The sequence below is a fragment of the Pipra filicauda genome, unplaced genomic scaffold (assembly GCF_003945595.2).
Source record: "Pipra filicauda isolate LSUMZ 115617 unplaced genomic scaffold, ASM394559v2 scaffold392_size659746_pilon, whole genome shotgun sequence".
Classification (NCBI taxonomy): domain Eukaryota; kingdom Metazoa; phylum Chordata; class Aves; order Passeriformes; family Pipridae; genus Pipra; species Pipra filicauda.
This window is the reverse complement of record NW_024104523.1, coordinates 228,633-250,525: the sequence shown is the minus strand read 5'-3', so window position 1 is coordinate 250,525 and position 21,893 is coordinate 228,633. Positions and strand designations below refer to the sequence as shown.

At 49.7% G+C, this 21,893-nt stretch overlaps 1 protein-coding gene across 2 annotated transcripts in view; it reads left to right on the top strand.

Annotated features, from left to right (window-relative positions):
• RXRG (retinoid X receptor gamma) overlaps positions 1-21,893 on the top strand; it is a 46,375-nt gene that overhangs the window by 7,691 nt on the left and 16,791 nt on the right. The window contains exon 2 of one of the 2 annotated variants that reach the window (XM_027715670.2): positions 2,878-3,015. In XM_027715670.2, coding sequence (XP_027571471.1) covers positions 2,919-3,015 — 97 coding nt within the window. In that variant the 5' untranslated portion in view covers positions 2,878-2,918. Of the gene's footprint in view, positions 1-2,877; positions 3,016-18,533; positions 18,959-21,893 lie in introns of those variants that run through there. The other variant, XM_027715689.2, reaches the window with a different exon arrangement.

The window sequence follows — 21,893 nt, the reverse complement described above, 5'->3', positions numbered from 1 at the left end:
GCCAGGCCTGCTGCAAAATGGCCTTCTAAATGGCATGAATCAAGGTGAAGCCAATCTCACTTTGCAGCAGCCTGGGTACACCCATGATACTCCTCTGGTGCAGAGCTCTCTGCTTTCCTTTTCACTGCTACGGGGTGTCCCCCTATCCTGCAGCCCCAGGACAGGGATGGAGCACTGGTTTAAGGACTTACTCAAGGGAGCTGAAGGGATGCAAGTTCAAAATAAATAAAAAGAAGCAAATCTCCACTCTTCATTCACTTGTCCTGGAGATTGATGTCCCAGCAGCTCCCTCTGTGCTCCAGGGAGAGAAAGGGGAGATCCTTGTGTCAGCTATGGCTTGGGGTAAGGGGCAGCTTCTGAAATGGGCTGCTCCTAGACTGTTAGAGGCTTTACAGGGCACCTTAAACTTCTCCTGAAAACAAATGGGCAATCAGGCCTGATGAACACTCTTCCAGGAAGCTTTGCAAGGCGGGCTTTTGTTAAGACTCTGACTATAAAGGTCTACAGCCTCCCATTTGATGAACAGACAACAGCATTTTTTTCCCCTCCTAACAAGGTTTCCTTAGAAATGGATCCACTGCTGAATCCTGAGTCTGCCTGGCATATTCCGGGGGACATCTGGCGTAAATTCTTCATTATTAGATTACATTAGTTGCAGCAATAATCATTCACATGGGATTATTACATCCAAGCTTGTCTCATCGCCTTTATCCTTTCACACATTGTCTTTCCTGGTTCCCCTTCAAAGGGCTGTTGTGAGTCTGTGTCGGAGCAAGAAATTAACTTGTTAGTAATTTATGCATCATTTCCTCCAGCCACATGTATTTAGGGCAAGATCAATAAAATATAATAAGGAAGCGGGTGGCTATTGTCACCATGGGGCTGAAATAATTCCTTTGGTATCACTGTAAATCCTTCCCTCACATATGAAAACCTGCAGTGCTGTCCATCATTAGTTTATTTTGCTAGACTCTATCAACAGGGCATTTGATTCAGCTCTTTTATGTGCTTGGAGAGCTCATGTCCTGCTACTTCTGCTCGCAGCCACACAAAGTGCCTCAAGTGGAGGTTTAAGTTTTTGAGAGAGCAGTGTTTCACAGCCTTTCTTCTGGCTCCTGTTGTGTAATTAAAGCTGTGCCATGTCACACTGGAGATTCATTTCTGGAGTGGCTCCATGCTCTGGCAGCTGCTGAGATATGTTAGGTCTGAGAAAGGGAAAGGGATAGGAAGAGGGATCCAAGCACCACAGCTCAGGGCACAGAGATCTTGCTGTTTGTGGGAACTGGGAAGACAAACCTGAGTGTGTCTGAAAGGTCACTGGCAGATTCCAGGGAGTCTGGAGTCCCTGAGTAGTGATCTGACTGCTGGGCAGCCCTTCCTGGGTAAAAATAAAAGAAAAGAAAAAAAAGGAGATTGGATCCATCTTACCCACAGCCTGTGGAGAGAAGAGACAGCAGACAGAGCACGCTGGATTTCTATGTCTCCTAAAGAGGATTCTCTTTGCTCACCTCCTGGCTTCAATCCAGACTACCCTGCAGGGTTTCAGCTCCATGAGAACTTGAATTTGAGGAATTTGTTGCAGTTTCAGATTAAGAATTTTCTAAAAGTGCAAGCAAAATCAAACCAGCAATTTGGCAGCCTTGCTAGCTCTGCCTGCCTGGACTTCCTGTGGCTGCTTCTCCTGCAGGAAATGTCCCAGCAATTGGCACTGATGAGGAGGGGGCTGCATGTCCCACCTTGGCTTTGGCAGTGCTCTGTCTGCTGATCTCAGCAGAGCAGAGGCTCCAATTCCTGAAAGTCTCTGGAAGGCGAAGTCTTGAGATCATTCTGCACTTTGGGACCTGCATGTTTTGTTGCTGTAAATGTGGAGAAATCTAGGAGAGGGAGGTGGTTGAAACCTCCTGCTAGGTCTGACTCATCCCAGAGGAATAGTCCATGTGAGGTTGTTCTGGGCTGAGCAGCACACAGTGTACAGGATGGGGCAGTGGAGGCAGAGCAGTCCTGCCCTCCACAACCCCAGCAGTGTTGACACAGCCTGAAGGGGAGAGCAGAGGAGATGAGATCCTGAGATTATCAGTGCAGACGGGGGAGAGGAATGTTGTTTGCTTGTAGCTCTTCTCCATCAAGACTGGCAAAATCCAAACACGAGGGAGGATGCAGGCAGATGCCTATGCGTGGTTTGAGAATGTAACAGAGATAAGCAAGCACAGGAACAAAGCCAGGGGCTTTAACTTCAGCACAAGAAAAACCGGTCACAGCACAGGCTGGTCTTCTGAAAGCCTTCTGGAGACAGGGGTCTGTCCAGGTCACCTGCAAGCAACCAGTGGCACTGCCTAGGAATGTGTACAAAACATTGCTGCCTTCACACCTGCCCCCACCATCCTCAGACAGCTTCGGTGAGGCAAAAGCCAGTTATGCCTGGTCTCCACTGGAGTCCAGTGGTGCTGTGACCAACACTGCCACCCTCTCATCGGCAAAGTTTGTTGCCAGATAGAGTGGGTGCAGATGAGAGAGAAAAAAAGACAACTGGCAGAGGGAAGCAGGAAAGCAGAACTGAGGCTGATGCTCAGACCTGATGGCAGTTGTTTGCTTGGTTTTGTTCCTTTAGGAGCTGGGATTAGAAAAGAAATCATTTCCAGGAGACACTTTCTCAGCAGAGCCACTTCAGACTGACTCCTTTGCGCCGCAGGGCCTTCCCCAGGCAGCCTGTGCAGCCAGCCCTCCCCCCGGCATTGCAACATCTCCCGCTTTCCAAAGAGACAGGAGCAAACACAGGAAACCCCAGCCCGGTCAAGGTCTGGGAGGTAAATTTGTAACTTAGGACAGACTGTGAGGATGCTGCTCTGTAATATGTAAACACTCCTTTCTTTCTCCAAGAGCCCAGCGCCGCTGAGAGAGCTGATCCCAAACCTCCCTTCATGGTTGAGTCTGCTGAAGAGACGGGACGCAGGTTGGAAATGCAGCCGGGCACACAGGTTCCTTATTCCCTGGAGATGGGCTCCTTCCCTCACTTCTGTAAGTCCTTGTCCTGACCCTGTGCAAATCAGCTATGTGGGCTCAGTTCTGGGTTGGGAGGCTGTGCAGGACACCACTGAGAGCTGTGGGGTTTGCCCAGCCTCCTGGGCATGCTGCTTCTGTAGCCACCTGAACAGAGCCGTTATGGGACTTTAATTTGGCTGCAGGTCTTGGGAAGAAACCCTCGTAGCACTGAGCTGCACTCTCCATTGAAGGAGTTTAGACACTGGGAAAATATAATTTAACAGGAGTGGTGGAGGTGTGATGGGACAGATGGGCTGGGGAAGGAGGTGGCAGCTCTGTCCCCAAAGATGTCTGGTCCGATTTGGGATAGGAAAAGGGGTGAGATGAGCTTGTGTTCCTCTGTGTCTCTTCCAGACCTGTGAGTCTGTGCTTTCCTCCTGCAATAGGGGGAAAGAAAAATGTTCAAGGTGTGGAAGGGAATACGGTATTTACAGGTGAGGGCTGTGATGGCTTATGCTAAAGGAGTTTTGGGGATCAGCTCATACAGGTTAAAAAAGAACAGGTGGAAGCTACATGTAAAGCTAGTCAAGAATTTTCCATGAGGATAATACTTTTAACAAAGTGATGCTTCTCTAAAAAATGAAGCTCTTCCTGGATAAATATTGATTTTGTCAAAAATATTAAATATTTGTGTGTATGTACACACAGAGAGAGAGTTCCACTGGGAAAAAGTCTTAATGGCCTAATTAATTTCAGATCCCTTTGAACCTGGTTTGGGTTTTGACCTGACTCAATGTGTTTCGCTAACTCTGCTGCAGATGAGCTCTTTGCAATGTACATGTAACAATATTCTGACCAAAAAGAATATTTACTTGCCTTTATATATTTCCAAGTCACATAAAATTTAAACCAGCAACTTCTCTTGCTGCTTTACTAGTAAATATGTCACATATCCATATCAATATTAAGTTTACTTAGCATCAGCAGGTACACTATTTGTCTGATTCCTGTATATGAGGTAAACCAGTTGTACAATGCTGGAACTGATCCGGTCAGATGCAAAGTAACCTTTGCATCAATTCTGAACTCTGGGAATCAAAGCTAACCTGTGTTGGGCAGATGTGCATGTAAGTAAAGGACAGAGAGAAAATTATGTTCTAGTCTCTGAGCTTTAAAAATTGTCATGAGAGCCAGGAAGGCATCCATCCCACCAGCCTACTCTCACCCCTCAGCATAAAGGGAGACTGCACAAGATCCCTGCTTGATGCTCAGCCCCAGTCTCAGTTTCAGGCTTAGTCCCCAGACCCTGTTATCTGGGAGTGATCCACAAAGGATTTGTCACCAGCTGCAGCCACCAGAGCCCAGAGCTGAAGTCTAGCGTGTGCTGCCAAAACCAGCTTGCAGGTACTCACAGGTTGGCCCCTTCTGCTCTGCATCTGTCAATAAAGCGAACATCCTTCCCATCCTGACTTTGCCCAGCTGACCTTTTTAAACATGGTTGCGGGTTCTGCCCGATCTTCCCTTTGACAGCTCTGAAGATTCATTCTGAGCGTTGCAGAGGCAGTTGGTTTAGGGGACAGATCAGCAACCTTTCATGAGTGCAGGGCTGGCCTGCCTCTCCCTTCCTCGAAGACCAGCTCACGCACACCTGAGAACACTCATGGGGAGCTGGGAGATGCTGCCTTTACAATGGACCAGATGGTCCCCTTCAGACAGCGAGCTCGGAGCTGGCTTTTGCAGGAGAAAGAAATGTCTGTGTGAAGTCAGAGAGCTGGGAAATCACAGGTCACTGGACAACAGGAACAAATCCTACTGTAACTTTCATGAAACACCAGTGACCTCCTAGGGAGAACAGTTTTGTTACTGGGCTACTCCTTGCAGCAGAGTGGGGACAGTAGAAGCCCTTTAATTAGCTGATGAGAAGGAGGTTTCTCCTAGGCTAGACCTAGACTGTTGTGTTATATGTATAATGTTGAGTAGCATTATAATATCACTGATTTTATAATATCATTGTTATTATAATATCACTGCAGGCATGGTTGCAGTGATAGCAGTAGAGGAAAGGGTGGGTATGTGTTTGTTGCAGATGTTTTGAGTCTCCTATTGATCTGCTTCAACTGAAGAATATAAATGGGCTGGCCTAAGGGTTTTTTTACCTGGAGGATGAAGCGAGAGGGTGGGTTGGAGTTAGATTTTTCTTGCTGTGATCTTGCTGCTGCTGCAGTAGCTTGCTGGGGTGATTCAGAAGCTGAGCTGAAAGTCCTCACCGCGTGCCTTGCGTGCCCTCTGGCTCTGCTGCTCCTGTAAGTCCCTTGCTTGGGCTAAGCACTATCCTACTGCCCAGAAGGCACTGCCTCACTGGAGGGGGGTGTTGGGCTGCCCTTGGGAAAGGGAGAGACATGAGCTGCCTAGAGGAGGTTCCTCTGTGGCCAAGGAGCAGTGCAGTAGCTCTGAAGTCCTAATATGCCAATGCCTGCTCTGTCCTTGCTGTTGGTGGCTGCTGAGAAAAGCTCTCTCCTCAGATGGGCCCTGCTGCCCTGTGGGTTTTCTGCAATGCTCTTATTTGCTTCTTTCTTGTAACAGCTTTTAATGGGAAGCTTTTGATATGGCTCTGGCAGAAATTGCTCTCATCTTGGCCTGCTTCTTCTGAGTTTTTTTCCAGAAACGTTGCTGGATCCTGAACAAGACATTTTGGGGCCAGGTTTTGGATGGTTACCTACCTGTGAGAGGTGGTGGACATGGTAGATGCATTGTGGGGGGGCCAGGCAGCCTCCACTCCCAACTAGCAGAAGTTCTGTGCTGTCTGGAGTTTTACAAGGGTTTTATCTGTACTTTTTGGTATAACTTATATTACTGTGGTTATTTATGTGTTTATTACTAGAGTAAAGCCTCTGTTCTCAGTGTTTTGAGGAAGAAAAGCATTACACTGCAAATCCCGCTGAAGAAGTTGCATTCAGAGACTGAGACAGACTTGGGGGTGGATTCCTCTGTTGGCACCAACCCTGCTGGGCTTGAGGGCACAAAGTCGAAGTGCACAAGGAATCTTGGTCTCCTTCTAAAAACAAACAAATCTGAGTTTGCCGTCCCTCAGCACCCTGGGGAGTAGGTGGTGTGTCTGATGCAAACTCAGAGCAGATGAAATTGCCTGGGAAGTTTGGCTGTTTTGAGGTGGAGGCTCACTCCACTTGGGTCCATCTCTTTGAGAACCCAGCTGAAAGGAAGGCATGAGAGCAAAGATGTCTGGATGGGGTGCTGAGGGCTGTGCTTGCTGGTCCTTGGCATAGGATCCAGCAGGGTTACAGGAGGATACAGCAGTGTTTTGGGAAGAAGGCTGCCTCGGTGTCTGGCTGGCCCTGGGGGCAGCGAAGGGGTTAAAGCTCAGCCGTTCTGCCCAATCAGTCTGGCTTGCCTGTAATAACCAATTAACGAAGTGTAATTGTGCAAATCCATATGTGGCAGTAATTACCAGAGAGATTAATGGATTCCTTCCTTTCTAAGCGGACCCCACCGCAGCTTGCCAGCGTCCCCCCGCCACCTGAAAGGATTCGGAGAGGGGGGAAAGCGGGAGCTGCTCTGCCCTGGACACTGTGATGAAGCCAAGCGGACGGGAGGCCCTGTGGGGACTGCCCGCTGCTTGTTTAAATAACCCTTTTCATCTCCCTGCGTTTCCTTATGTACAGCTTGCTGCTCCCTGGCTTGGACCCGGCCTCTTGAGGACAGTTCGTGCCCAGCCTGTCGGGGCCTGGGCTGCCATGTCCCTGCCCTCCCCATTGTCCATTCATTCCCTGCTCCCCGTTCCCCTGTTTAGCCCTAATTGCTGCAGAATATCACGTCTGTTTGCCCTCTTCTTTTGTAGCTTTGTTATTTTAGTTGCAATGGGTAATCCAGCAAACTGTTAAAGGCATACACGAGGCGAGGAGGGGACACCAGGGCGCTTGGGGCAGGTTTTCAGGCCAGGCAATGGGGTTGTGTTTGGGGAATGGCAGCTTGCAATCAGGCTGGGCCTGAGACGTCCTCTAGGATGGGTTTTCTTAGGGATATATGACCACAGAAGTCAAGAGGGACCCTGGAGCAGGTGAATACTTCCCCTCCAAATGCTCTGGGTTGTGAAAGAGAGCACGGAGTCCTGCTGAGGGAGAAGAGGGTGCATTTGCAGACCTGTCCCCTGACAGGCCACCACCTGGGCAGCAGGGGCTCCTCCCCAGTTGCACCAGCACCTTGGGCACTTGAGGTGCAAAACTGCCCATCCCACTCAGCAGAGCTGGCCAGCCTTGCCTCCACATCACACACATGGAGCTGTCTGAGCCCTGCTGACCCATGGTGGGGGGGAGCTGGGAAGAGCTCAGCCCTGTTTCTGTGCTAGGCGATGATCCCTGCCCCTGACAGGTATCTCGTGCAGAGAGTCAGCCCGTGGGGAGGGCTGATGTGCCGGCTGGGGAGCCGTCCCTCGTCCCTCGCTGGCTGCACGCACAGGGCTGCAGGTGCCCTGGGGGTGGCTGTGCCTGCTCAGCAGGGGATGGGGCAGGTGGCCGGGGAGACAAGAGCCCTTTAGAGCCTGGGATGGCAGGGAGTGGTCACATCTCATCTCGCATCAAGCGTCCTTGCATCCTCACTGCCTTCCTCTTCAGGCTGAAAAGGGGATGCTGTGGTTTGAATCTGGGCCTGTGATGTTTATTTATTTACCCTCTGTGTGTAGCTGGGACTTGGACTTGGGGTAGGTCAGAGCTGTGTGGGCCTGGTGAGAGCATCTTGTGCGTGTGAAAAGCAGTCAGACAGGCCAAAGGTCCATCCATCTTGCAAATGATGGATGCTTCAAGAGAGGATAGGAGCAGAGTGTGCTCAAGTGTCTTTCCTCCATCAGGTATGTGCCAGCAGCCTCTGCCCTGAACTGTTCAGCTGCTTCCATCACTGATAACTGTGTGGGTCCAGGACTGGCTGCCCCCAAAATCTACAGTGATATCTGCACAGACATCCCTGCCAAGCACAGACATCCCTGGCCCTTACCTGGCTGTTCTCTGGCAGCCCTGGCCCCATTCACTGCCACATACATGGTGATGGATCTAAATGACCTTTTCTTATTGCTGACTTGTTACAAGGGCCAGAAATGTGGCTGCTCCAAGGGAGTGGCTGTGCAAGGTGCTCAGCAAACACGAGCAAGGCTCTTCTCCAGCTATGGTTACAGATGATGGGGGAGATTTTGGGAGATTCTTGCCTGGAGGTAGTTTAGGAATGCACAGAAAATTGCATCTTTCTATAAGACCAGGAGATGTGGAGAGCACTGACAGAGACTCTGCTTTTGGGTTTGCTTGCTTGGGGTCCTGGGACCCAGCCCACACCACCTGGTTTCCAGCCAGGAAGAGGCACCGGGACGGCTCTTGGGTATTGCAAATGGGATAGTTTTGTTTGTCAGAGAGGTGTGTCTGTTGGTGTCAGCTGAGGCCCTTGACTGTTTTAGCTCTTCCATTTCACCTGACCAAGGGTTCATCAATATCCATCTTCCCTTGCTACTGGGTCATCCTAGGTTAGAGGTTGTGTGCCAAAGTATGGCATGTAAACATGTTTCCTGGGTCTGCTTTGCTTGTGGGATCTTGAAGTAGCCTATGTCTTTGGGGGAGCAGCTTTTCTGGAAAGCTTCCCACCTGGCACAAATGCCCAGTACTTCAGAGAAGTACTTGGGGCACCGAGGGATGTGTGGGATTTCTGGGATGCTTGAAATGTTGGGTCTTTGTTGCCCTGGGTTTTAGGTTCTGGGGCTGAAAGATTTAGTGGATAGGTATGGTTTAAAAGCCTCATTAATTAAATGAGCCATGGAGACTGGTATGTTTGGGTATGGCTTGGCTCTTAGATGACCGGAGTTCCCTGTGGGAACATCCCTTACTGACTCACAAACTGTGCTTGGGAACTATCTGATGGGAAGTGCCAATCTTTGCAACTATCGGGACAGACTCTGGGACTGGTGAATTAACCAAACTTTGGGGCTGTGCTGCTGGTCTGGAAAGCTTAAGGCCTTATAAGGAACTGGGTTCCAGATTTTTCAACTAGGATGTATCTGGCTGGCAGAGGAGACAGCTCTGTGGAGAAGCTGCTCTGGGTTCTTCCAGGGTTGCTTTAATAAGCTGACTTAAGCCAGTGCACATCAGTGCAGTGCCAGTACTTGAGCATGTTTTGCTGTGCCCACATCATCCCAGGTCCTTTCTCTGCTTCTGCTGTGCAGAAGCTGCTCCTTCTGCTCAGAGGCTCGAAAGGAAAGGGCCAAAACATGTGGCTGGAGCTCTTTTCTCTCTCTTTCTGCTGGGAAGAGGTTGAGGAGCAGAGAACAGATATTTGACAGCATGTCATTCCACATCCCTGCAAATTCTTCACGTGCTTCCTCCTCACTGCTGGGCTGTCTTGGCTCTGTGAGGTGTGGTCTGTCCTTGTCTTGATCCAGAGCTGTTCCTTTCTTTGAGGCACAGGGAATTTTGTCATGTTCCCATGGCTTTAACTACCAGTGGATTTTCCATTTGGTGCAGGAGAACACGTGGCTTTTGGGAGAAGAGTATGTTTGAAAGGCAGTGGAACACATTGATGAGGAGAGGGATGCTCACTGTAGCTGGCTCCTTACCCACCCCTCGGTTGCACAGGGAGGGTTTTAAACATTTTCTGCAGGGAAACATTGAGGAACCGATCTTGTGGGAGAACATTTTGGCTGAGTTTCATGTTGTGTTTGTCTCCCTTCTGCTGCCACTGGAAGGCGAGTCCTGGGGAAGGATAGCTGCTAGAACAACAATGAGAGATGTGTGTCTGTGTGGGCAAGGCAAAGAGACGGCTCAGTCCTCTGAATGTCAAACAGACTGGGCTGGCAGATTCTTGAACTGAAATTGGTTGTACCTAGAAGGAGATGATCTCAAAATGAACCCGTTGCTTTTCTGTGAATTGGAAACGCCTGCATGGCTTAGGGGTCAGATGCAAACTACCAAGAGTGGAGTGGTTTGAGCCACCAGCGGAGGCAGAGACAGTGAGGGCTAAGGTGAGGTCTTTATATCCCCCTCTCCTGTCTTTTTTTTTACTGCCAGTTGATGAAGGGGGTTCTTTGGGCTTCAGCTCATCTTAAATGCATTTTATGCCTCATGTGCTTGGGCAACAAAACTTGGTTGTGCTTCATTTCTTCCAACTGCCGTGCCTCTGGATCTGGTGTTTGGGAATAGGCTGCAAAGGCATGTTTGCAGCAGAGCATGGACATGGGTGTGTCTTTAGGCAGAGATGGGGATTGGTTTATTATGTGCTGGGGGTGGGCTTTTTTCCCCTGGTGACTGAGAGGTATCTTAGGTGTGAGCTGGGAGCTTGCAGTGTGCAGAATTGCTGTGCTGGTAGTGCTAGGCCAGGTTTGCTGTGTCAGAGTATTTGGAGCAATGAAAACTTGTTCCAAGACTGCTTGAAACTCAGTGGAGCTCAGGAGAGCCATCCCCAGGAAGATTGTGTCATTACAGAAGCTGGTGATTTTTGTGCATTAGAGAGGACAGCAAAGCTTTGAGAAACCTGCCTCTCCCTCTTTCATGCAGACACACTTGGGTTTTTGTGATATTTGATTTCCTTCTTTGCTTTCAGGGGACCCAATCGACAGGCTGAAATCTACTGAAAAAGGGATTAATGAGCCAGTGGCATCTGCAGAAATGAAGTGGAAATGGGATCCAAGTAAGCTGCCTGGTTCCCAAGGAGCTGCAAGCATCCTATAGGAGGGGCAGCAGCCCCACCTTCCCACTGTGGCTTATTTAAAATGTCTCTTTGACTGGAGGAAGGACTAAACTCAAAGGCAGGTGGCTGAGAAGTGCTGACAGGAGCTGCACCTCAGTGACATGGTGAATGTGGCTTTTGGGCCCTTAGTCCAGATCAAAAGCTCTGTGGCTGTGTGACTCACAGTGCTAATCTGGTGTAGTGCTGCCTCCTTCCACAGGTCTTTTCAAATGACAGTAATGGGCCAATTTGATAAGGTAGGCTTTATCCTGGATCAGATATGCTGGCTGCCAGAGAGCAGGCTGTATGGGAGACATAAAAGGAGAGACAGGAGTGATTCAGAGAAAGCTGGAGCCCTCACTATGGCATTAATGTGACAGTGTGAAGTCAGATGTTCACACCTGATCCAGGCAGTGCTCAGTAGTGAAACAAAGTGTGTGCAAGCTTGAAGCTGTGGCCTTTCTGGCTTGGAAAGACCTGGATTAGAAATACAAAAGCACATGCTGATCTCCCCCCTCCCATGGCAGGATACAGAGGGTCCTGGGATTAGGTGTTTTATGACAATTATCAACCTTCTGGGCTTTTGGGGCCTGGCTTGGACCTTGGGACCCATGGCTGTGCCCTCACCTGTGAAGGTATTGGTGCTAGCCCTTGAGGTGAAGCTGTTCCTCTTGGATACCTTCAAGCCTTCCTCTCCTGAGAAAGGAGCTACTCAGTGCAGGAATAACCCTTGTTACCTTGAACTCCAAGACAGCCACATTTGCCTGTCTGGTATAAATAGACCATCTGAGGCAGCCGGATGTGATGGAGATTGACAGGTTGTCTCTGGAGTTTTGCACTTGCCGAAGCAGGAGGAAATGTAAAAGCATGAACGTGGGGATGCACAGCGTGAGAGTAGCAAGCAAAGCCCCCAGGTGCACAGCAAGCTGTGGCACCTGCTGGGGGGATGCAGGTGGGAGCCCTTTGTGGCCTTGTGCAGGGCAATGCTGTGACAAGACCTTTCCCACCCTGTGTTGAGCTCTGGTGGCCATCAGCACGTGCCAGGTCCAGCAGATGAGGTCTCCCCTCAGTCTCCTCTTCTCCAGACTGAACAGAACAAGTGGCCTCAGCTGCTCCTCACACGGCTTCCCCTCAAGGGCCTTCACCATCTTTTTTGCCTTCCTTTGGACACTCTCTAATGGCCTAATATCTTTCTTATATTGTGCTGCCCAAAACTGCCACAATATTCAGGGTGAGGCCGCCCCAGTGCAGAGCAGAGTAGGACACTCCCCTCCCTCGCCTGGCTGGTGATGCTTTGCCTGATGCCCCCCAGGACATGGTTGGTCTTCCTGGCTGCCAGGGCACTGCTGACTCATGGCCAACTGGCCATTGACCAAGGCCCTCAGGTCCCTTCCCAGCACTTCTTTCCAGCATCTCATTCCCCAGTACATTGAGGGTTGGCCCATCCCAGGTGCAGAATCTGGCACTTCCCCCTGTTGAACTTCCTCTGTTGGTGATTGCCCAGTCCTCTGATTTGTCAGGGTCTCTCTGCAGGGCCTCCCTGACTTTGAGGGAGCCAACAGCTCCTCCCAGTTTTTTGTCATCTGCAGACTTGCTCAGTATCCCTTTCAGTCCTGCGTCCAAGTCATTTATGAAGATGTTGAAGAGCACTCAGCCCAAGATGGAGCCCTGTGGAGTCCCACTAGTGACAAGTGGCCAGTCTGATGTTACCCCATTCAGTGTTACACTCTGTGAACCAATAGCTCACCCGGTGCCTGATGTGTTTATCCAGCTGTGGGCTGGGCATTTTGTTCAGAAACATGCTGGGAGAGACAGTATCGAAATCTTTACTGAAATCCAAAAAGATTACACAACTTGCTTCCCTTGATCAGTTATGGGCTTGCTTATTCCCTTGCAAACCCAACCCAAGGCAATGGATGCTTTTGACAAAAAAAAAATATTTTTCAGAGGGTCCAAATGGCTACTTTTTGGGATCCACCTTCCCAGGAATACTTTGTTGCCTGCTTTTCCATGACGCTACCACTGCTGACCTTTCTGCTCTGTCAAGGGGGAGTCTCTGGGAAGCACATAGGCAGTGATTCTTCGCTGGTACAAAGGCTGCGATTGTTGGCAGCTTGACGCCCCAGAAAGTGTCTAATTGACTTGACTCTCTCTAGCTGGGCTCCGAATGGATTTTCTGCCTCGGGATATCTCGGCGTTATAGTGGACCTGTTGTTTTTGCTCCCCGCATGATATTAAAAAGTGTATTGTTGGAGAAGAAAGCGTGAGTCAGAGCGGATGTGCGGAGGGAGCTGCCTGTCGCCCCGTGAACCAGTGCCAGAGCAGAGGAGCGAAGCGAGACGGGGTCACCTGCCATCCACAGTTAGGAGCTCAAAACTCTCTTGGACGGTCTCAGGGAAGGAGCTCGGCTTGATGGTACAGATGTAAATCTGCCCTTTGCATCTCAAATAGGGAGCAGTAGCATTAAAATATCTTCTCTACTAGTTTAGTAATGTTTATCTACTCCAGTGAATCTCCAGTGCGGGCTTTGTCCCAGGTGGGCAGAGGCCTTGCTCAGGTATCTCTTGTCACGCTGGCACCGATGTCTGTAAGTGTCTTGCCTGCACCTGTGTCAAAATGTGCATGTGCCACCCCTGGTGCCTGTCTGGGGAGGTAATTCCCTGCAGGAGTGGGCAGCTGGGCTCTGCAACCAGCAAAGCTGCTGGAGGTGCTTAGGCAGGCGTAAGAGGATTCGGTGACACCGCTGATTAGTGTCCAGGGCCTCATTATGGTGCTGGTAATTGAAGGTCTCCCAAGGTTTAAACACGCTGGGAATTATTTGCCCTCAGAGGCTGCGCTTGGCTGCGTGGGACGGTGCTTCCTGCAAGGTAGGCAGTGCCCTCCCTGGAGCAGCCTGGCACTGGGATTGGTGGCCCCTGCCCTCCAGACCTTGGGGAGAGAACACGTTGGGTGGCAATTGTACGGCTCGGGGAGAGATAGGGAAGGCCTGGGAAGAAGGAGAGGGCAGACTGTCTTATTGCAGGTGTGGTTGTGGTGCTGCTGTTTGAATGTGCTGCTGCTGGTAATTGCATTAGCCTGGTGGGGCTCTGGGGGTAATTTCATTAGCTTGGTGTCTGTGGTTATTGCTGGACATGAGACAGTGGTGAGAAAGGGCAGGGCTAGGTGGGGAAGGGCTGATGCAGCAGCCCCCTTCCTCTCCATCTCCAGGGAATCACAGGAGGCACCTTGCCTTTTGATGACTTTTGCCTGTGCCAGGCCAATGCCAACCAGTACAACAGATGAATAAGGTTGGCTCAGTCCACTGGTTAGCCTGGAGAAACCCATATTCAAGTCCCTGCTCTGCTGCTGACTCCCTGTTTGGCCCTGAGTGTGTCACTCGGTGTCTGTGTGTCTGCCCTTCGAGGCCAGCAGGGAGGAAAATGGGCATTTTGGCTCCTGGGGCTCTCAACCTGGTAGCCCCTATTGCTACTTACTATCCCTGTGAAGGGAGGCCCAGCTCTAACAGCAACACCCCATGGGCAGTGGATTTTCTCTGGGAGTCTCTCATTCTGGAGCAGTGTCAGGAGGAAGATACATGTGCAGCTGTAGGATTATGAGAGCTGCCATCTTTTTATTTGGTCCTACATGTGACATCAGCATAAACATAGAATGCCTTTGTCTTTAAACAGAGATGGGATGGGGGCCTGATGGAATTCTTGGTCATGTTTGGCATTTTCCTGGTTCAAGGAAAAGGAAAAGGGACCATGTTTAATTTTTAGCTTTCCTGGTTCTGGGGCAGGGTGGAATAAATGGTAAGCCTTCCATGTTTAGGGTCTGGCACCAGAGACCAGCATCTTAAAAGGCTTGGTGGAGTAGTACCAGGAGCTCTTTGAGATACTGTTCCAACACACTGCTGAAGTACTGTCTGCAGTACAGTGGCCTTGGAAAGCTGACTGGGAGGTGAGTTGGGGATCCCAACAGGACATTAGCTTCTCTGCTGGCTCCAGCAGAACTGCTTTGTTGGGAGTCCTGCTCTGACTGATGCCCCCAGGTGTGGCTGCTGGATGCTCATCAGCAGCACTGAGTCCCATCTGGGTGCAGCACGGCAATAGTTTTCCTTCCTAAATTGACAGTGGCAGTCATAGTCTTCTCCTTTTACATAAGGGGAGGTGGTGGAATAAAAACATTCAGTAACTTGAAGCAGTGCATTGTTATATTCTAGTAGAAACTGGGGGGCTGCCTCCTGTATGGTCCTGCAGCACTGCTTAAGAGAGACTGGACTGGCTCCTGGAGTCTGTCTGTCACAGACTGATTTGGGTACAGGGGCTGGAGCTTCTCCACACTCAAAAATCCATGGTGGTCTCCTAAGTTAATTGCCTGATGCTTGACTTGCCTGAGGAAAGGGCCTGGAGGGCTTTCCTTGAAGTTGCTCAGGGTGTGCATGTGTTCTGCAGCACTAAGCACTCACTAACCCAGATCTGCTAAAAATCAATAAAGTAATCCACTTACTGCTTGGGACTGCCAACCTTTTTAAGGAGCTCAGAGATATTTTGTCTTCTTTCCTCTCCCCTTTCTTTTAAGCTGAAAGAAAAGAGCTATGGGAAGGGTGTGCTGACGGAGCTGGACTAAAATCAGGCTCTTTGCTCTGGGCAGATCAATAAAAATAATTCCCTACTAAAACTTCATTAGCATGGAGTTAAAGCTGCTGAGATCCCGTGTGGTGGGTAAGAATTAATGGTACTAGTAAATCTCAGCACGGTTGGTGCTTAGAACGCAAAGCTGCTTCACTGCTCACACCTCCCTGTGCCCGGAGCTGCTGGGGCTGAACTGAACATGCAGCTTGGCTCTGCCCTGCTCCGTCCCTCCCACGGCTGCTTGGCGAGGGCACAACCCTCTTGTCTGGCCTGAGGGCAATGGATGAGCCAGCCTGGGAAGATAGGGAGGTGTGACTCAAGCAGGTGGAAGCAGAGCTGTTGTGCAAGAGCGGATTTCTCTCAAAACAGCTTCTCGGTTCTGAGTGCTGGTGGGCACTTGGGGACTGGGGATAGATGGTCCTGGTGCATCTCTGCAGGGTGATGGACAAATGATAGGAAAGGTTTCTGAGGGGGTGCTGGACAGGCAGGCTTCCCATCGTGCCAGAGCTTTCCTGTAACACCAGATCAGAGAAACATCCCCCTGGCAGGTTGTTGTGTGGGGCTGCACAAAGTCCCTCTCTTATGTGGAAATCTTGGATCTTATTGAGGGTGTGGGTGTGAAAATCACTTCTTTTGGAAGCAGATTGTTTGCTGGGGTTTTTGATTGAAAAATGTTTCTTTCAGTCTTGTCACAGAGGAAAAAAACTTGCTCTGCTGAGAAATCCAATTTTCTATCCTGAGATTGAAACAAGCCACCTTGCAGCCTGTTCCTCAGCAGTGCCCTGGGTCTCTGCCTGTGAGGCACTGAGGCATCCCTGGCTTTTACCTGGCTCTTGTCTCCTGGCCCCAACAAGGATCCCCAGTGTGGCTGTTAAAGGACAGCACCAGAAGCAAAGCCAGTGTTATCCTGAAATAGCAAACTTTTCCTACAGGTTAGAAATCCTGCGGTTTCTGGGATTGATGTCGCTGGGATTAGACAGGGTGGAATGTGGGGCAGCATCCACTGAAACAGGAGCTGTGCCTACATCTTCTGCACCTGGATGAAGCTGTGAACACTGGCCGGATGACTGGCCCTTGCTGAGGGTGTTTGCTGAGGATGTCCTTGTTGTATATTGCAGTGGTGGCAGAGGAGGACACAAGCTCAGCTGAACAGGGAGTGGGACAGGACATAGCACCACAATTAGACGGTGCTGTGTTATGCTCTTGTGGTGGTTATCAAACCCTCTGGTCTCCCTTCCCTGGAACTCAAACCTTGAGATGTGTAACCGTGGTGCTCGGCTGCCTGTTCTCCCCTGAAACAGTTCTGCAGTGCCATTAATGTTTGTGCAATAAAACAAATGAGATGTGAAAGGTGGCCAGATAGGAGATACAAGAGTGATCTCTGCTGTTTGTATTCCCCCTGTGAGACTGCAGTTGCTTGGGTTTTTTGCCTCAGTAGAACCTACTCTGAATACTGATCTCCTTTTTTTTTTTTTTTAATCTGTGAGAAAAGCCAGTGTGTGTAAACCTGTGCTAGAGCTAATGGGCTATACAGAATGCTGATACTACTGCCTGCAAACCTCCTCACTCTTGACAGCAGGCAGGTTATCCATTTGTTCTGCTACATGGAGATGCACTCCCAAATGTTACCTTCCCATTCCCAGGTAAACTCAAAAGTCCTGGAGTTGATATGATGTAACTGCTGCCCATAAAGAGCTGTACATCCATGTCACAGTATCCTCCTGATACTGCACATAACCAAGTCATCAAACGCAGGTGCAGAGCAGAAATGAGAGGAAACCAAATCACCTTTTAAAAATAATTTAGAAGTTGTTAATATGAGGGAGGGAAAAGCCCTTTCCCTTGCTTAAACTCTAGCTAGAGATAAATGGATATGGCAATGTCTGAGAGCAAAGGAAGAAACAGGGCTAACAAGGGTAACCTTTCCTTCTCCTGCACACGTGGTATCTCAGGGTTGACAGCACCTCAGTCAGCATCTGCCTGAGCTGCTGCTGGGCTGGCATATTCCATGCCTTTCTTCCAGCATGTTTAGTGCCAAAGGGCAGCATGGGTCCTTGGGTGTCCAGAAGGGAGCCAAGTGCCAGAAGGCCCTTGAAGGATGCCAAACATCCTAATCTGCTCTTCCCTCATTTTGTCTTGCTGTTTGCATGGCATGCTCTCCATCCTGTATGTGGGGATGGTTTGTGCTCTTCCTGGGAAGGCAAAGGCCCTTGCTAGCCCTGTGCCCCCTTTCTCTGCCACGTGGCTTGTGCCAACAATAGGGCTGCAACCCACCTTTTCTTCCAACACACATGTGGTCTTGGTCTCTGTTTGCTTTATAACCTTTAGCAAAATTCTTCTCTCTTCCATTCCTTTGAGGTGACTTCATTTGAAGTCTCCCAGATCAGAAACCAGAAACAGAGGGCTGTGCTGTTGCCTGCATCCCTGCCTTTTCCCAGAATTGCATGGGTTTGGTAGGGGGCTTGTGAGGCAGGGAACTGCTCCTGCTTCAGAGTACCAGGAGGAGGCAATGCTGGAGACTGCATGTAGCTTTGTCCCAGTCTGGCAACTGGCTACTTATTTTTGCTTATTTCTACCCTTTTTCTGCAGAACTTCATTGTCAGGATGGGTGGGCATTAAATTGAAGTTATGGATGTAAGTATGGGACTGTGAAGCGTACTGCACTCCACTGCCATGACCGTGAACACTTTACTGACTGTGTGGCACAGATTGAGCCCCCAGGGTTCTGTCCTGTGTCCCACCTCTTCTCATCCCATGCAGCTTTAGCAACTGGTTAATGATGCTTTTTTTGTGTGATTTGGGTATTTTTTGGACTCCTTTGGGTGGAGTAGGGAATGGGAATTGAACTTCTAGCTCCACTAGCCCCAAGAAGGTCCTGGTCCTCCTCAGCCCATCAGGGCTGCATTTCCTGGGGGTGAGGTGACTGCAGTCCAGCACCATAGGGCCACGATGTGATGTTGGGAGCACAGCTGAGGCATGGTTTGGTGTGGGATGGGAGTGTGGAGCTCTGTTCCTGCACAGCCCTAGCCCCAAAGCACTGGGTTGGTTGCACATGAACTGTTGACCAGCCCATCATCATCATCATCGTCATCATCTGGGTGAGGGTTGGTCCTTCGCCTGGCCAGAGAACCCTCCACATGGCTGGGGCTGGTGTAACTGCAGGGAGTCTCCACTGGTGGAAAAGCAAAGCCCCCCCGCCGCCTCCTTCCCCACGATGCTCCTCCCCTAAACGACTTAACCTCTCCCCCTCCTCCCAATTTCTGATCTATACCGGAGCCGTCATGCATTGATTGGCATCTTATCCGGGCGATTATGCTCCCTGGACGGTCCGCCGTGAATTTGCAGGGAGCCGAGACAGCTGAGCACGGGAGCCAGCCCTGAGCGGCGGAGAACAAGAGCATGTCTCATCCCGGCGAGCAGCTGCTGCCGGCGTGAAGCAAGGATGAGGCCACGGGAGGAGGCAGCTGCCCTGGCACCCTCCGAGAGCCCCTGCTCCTGCAGAGCCATGTCCCGACCCCGGCGGGCTGCGCTGCGCTCCGGGCAGCTTTGAAGTTAGAGCAGGCAGTTGTGTTTAGAAAGGCAAGCGATGAACTGAAGATTAAACATGTATGGGAATTATCCTCACTTCATTAAGTTTCCTGCAGGCTTTGGCAGTAAGTATTTTACTTGCATTTGCAATCTGTGCCTTCTGGGTTAGGTGGAGGAACTGATCCCACAGTAGGACTGTGAGGGGGGGGTAAAGGGAATTTAAAACCGTGTTTAACCTAGCTCGTATGTGGCTGTAACCTGCGGTGACTGTGTGCTCGTGGTCGAAGCTGTCCTGTGGTTATGTGTGCTGTGAACTTCTGCACAGCCAAACCAGGCTGCCTGAAATTATGCAGGCTTGAGTCAAACCATTGCACTCTGCTTTGAAGTTTAGTATATAATTTGGGTGATGCATGTATGTGTCCACGTGTGAGGGACTGAATCTATTCATTGAAAGAGCAGGATTAAACCCAGCAGGCATCTTTTGGATTTCATTTTTATTAAGTTGTCAGAGGAAAAAATTACTTTTAGAACATAAAGCACCCCCCAAGAAAATCTTAAGTGGGCTCTTTCCTTGCCTGGTGGCTGTGTCCTGCTCTTGTGACACAGATACCACCATAATCGTGTGAAGCTGTGTCAGATTAGCCAAGTGAGGCTGCCCAGGGAGACAGCAAAGGGCTGGGGCTGCAAGGCTGTGGTATCCCCATGCACACTGGTGTGAGCGAGTTCTGGTTGCAGAAACCACAGCTGCTCTTGGGAAATGGACTTTGGAATTACTGGAGCTCGCTCATTATTTTTATCTGAAGTTATTTCTCTTGTCCTAACGTGGGAGAGAGGTTGAGGATCTGCTGGGTGCTCCCCAACCAAGGCAAGGAGTGGACAGGTTGGAGTGCTTGGCTGTGAGGGGTTGGGAGCACCCATGTATTGACTGCTGACAGAAGTACTGGTGCTGCTCCAGGAAATTTAGATGCATTGTTATTTATGGATGTGGAAAGTCTTACTATGGAAAAGTTGTTCCCAGCCCTTGAAGGTGGGTAAATGCCTCCAAGTCTTGCTCTGGAGGCCCCCAGGCTGTGCACATCAGCCTGTTATTTCTCTGCTAGAGAAAAGGTTCGTGCAGACATGGAATTGCACATGGGATGTTCCCACTATGTGTATGTTTTTTCCCCCTCCCTCTTGCACCAGATGCTCACCTCTGGTAATTCTCCAACTCCAGAAAAGTCACTGGTATTGCATCAAGTCATCTGCAAGTTTCACAAGCGCTTGACTTTCCAAAATACCTTTTTAGGCTGTTTCTGCAGAAAAGAGATGACTCGTTGGAAGAATCTATTGCTCACTGGTGTTTTTAAGGAACAAGCAAAGACAAGCTGAACTCTCTCCTATTGCTGCAATAAGACCGAAACAATGAAAGTGTTATTTGTGTTTAATTTATTGAGTATTACAGATTTGCAAGGAACTGAAAGAAAAGTGACATTCAAACTGATCTTCACAGAAACCAGGCACAGATCCCTGTAGGGACAGGGGTCACGGTGCTCAGAAGAGCCTTTGGGAGATTTTTAGGAGAGGAAAATGATAGTAGGAACAGAGGGATTTCTGTCCCACCCATAAAGGTGAAGGGGCTATTCTCCAGCCCACCAGCAGTTCAATATATTGGGACTTCAGCTTTCATTAAAAGTATGTTTAACTGGTGTTTTACCCTACTTGTTACTTGGCATTAGAAACAGAGGTGATTTCTGCAGGTGAACTGACAGAGGTGCAAAAGCATTGGCCAAGTTTTGTTAGGGCTGCTTTAAAGCAGTCACTCCAGGCTGTCCTGTGGTCCCTGGATACAGGTTACCACTCACACCTGCACTCCCCTCAAAGCCAGAGGGCTTCCATGACCCTGAGACATCTTGATGGTGTGGGAGCCGCCTTTCCTTGGATTGTTGGGTCTGCAGAGAGGGATTTTTGGCTGGTTGAGAAAGCAATAGCTGCTCTGGCCAGATAACTTTTTAGGGCCCATGAGCTGTGCAAGAGGGCAGTCAGGCTTTGAGAAGGATGAAGCAGGAGAGAGCATGGTGACCACGGAGGGAGGGGATGCGTGGCAGCTTCCCACTGCCTTGGGATCCTCACCACAAAGCCCATGCAGGCAACCTGCATCTGCATCAGGCCTGCAATATGTTTGTGATCCTTGCTACTCCCTCCTTTAAAATAGCTATGAAACTGTTCCTGGTCCTGTGTAAAGTGGGACATCAGGGTGGTAGAAAAGGATAGTGTCCATGCTGGGCTGTCAGCTTGTAACATTCATTGTTCTTGCACTGTGTTGCTGGAAGGCAAAGTTAAGGTGAAGTGACTGCTGCTGTTTGGCATGTCTAGATCTTATTGCATTTCAGATTACCTGAAATTCTGGGCTTCATTTTGAGCATAATGGGAGAAAAAAGTAAAAAAACCCAACATGTACTTGCTGCCTTTTTTTGCATTCAAGTGGCTGTTACATATGCCTTACCTTAATTTTATCTGCATTTAAGTTAGAAATAAAGTATATGTTTTCAATGGTGTGTGTATAACACTTTGTAGCTATCTGAGTAATGCCACCAAATTTGTCTGAGGAAGTACATATACAAATTGGTCATAAGCACGTGATTTGTGATGTGAAAAGGACAGACTCTAAGATGTTACAGTTGAGTTTGTGGAATACCAGGGAAAGTGTTCAGATGAGTCACCCACCCTTAAACATCTAAAGCAGGAGATGCGCTCTAGGGCTGAGCTATAGGAGCAAAAAAAAGGGCTTCAAAACGTGTTTTTATTCTCCTGAAGGATGCATTTCACCCAAAGCCCAGCTCCCAGGGCAAGGAAAGATGCTGTGCTGGCTGTCCTCTCTCTCTGAGCACTCTCTGGCACAGTTGGTTGGGGACAAGAACTAACTTGGCTCCTCCACAAAGTCTCTTTTATTAGTACTCATGTAACTTGGCCTGTGGCCACACCACCTCCGGCTGCAATCTTGTCAGCTCTCCCAAGCAAAGCGGGGTTAGGCCAGGTCGTTTGGGGGATAGGGAGAGGAAAACCCAGATTGTGTCTGGAGTG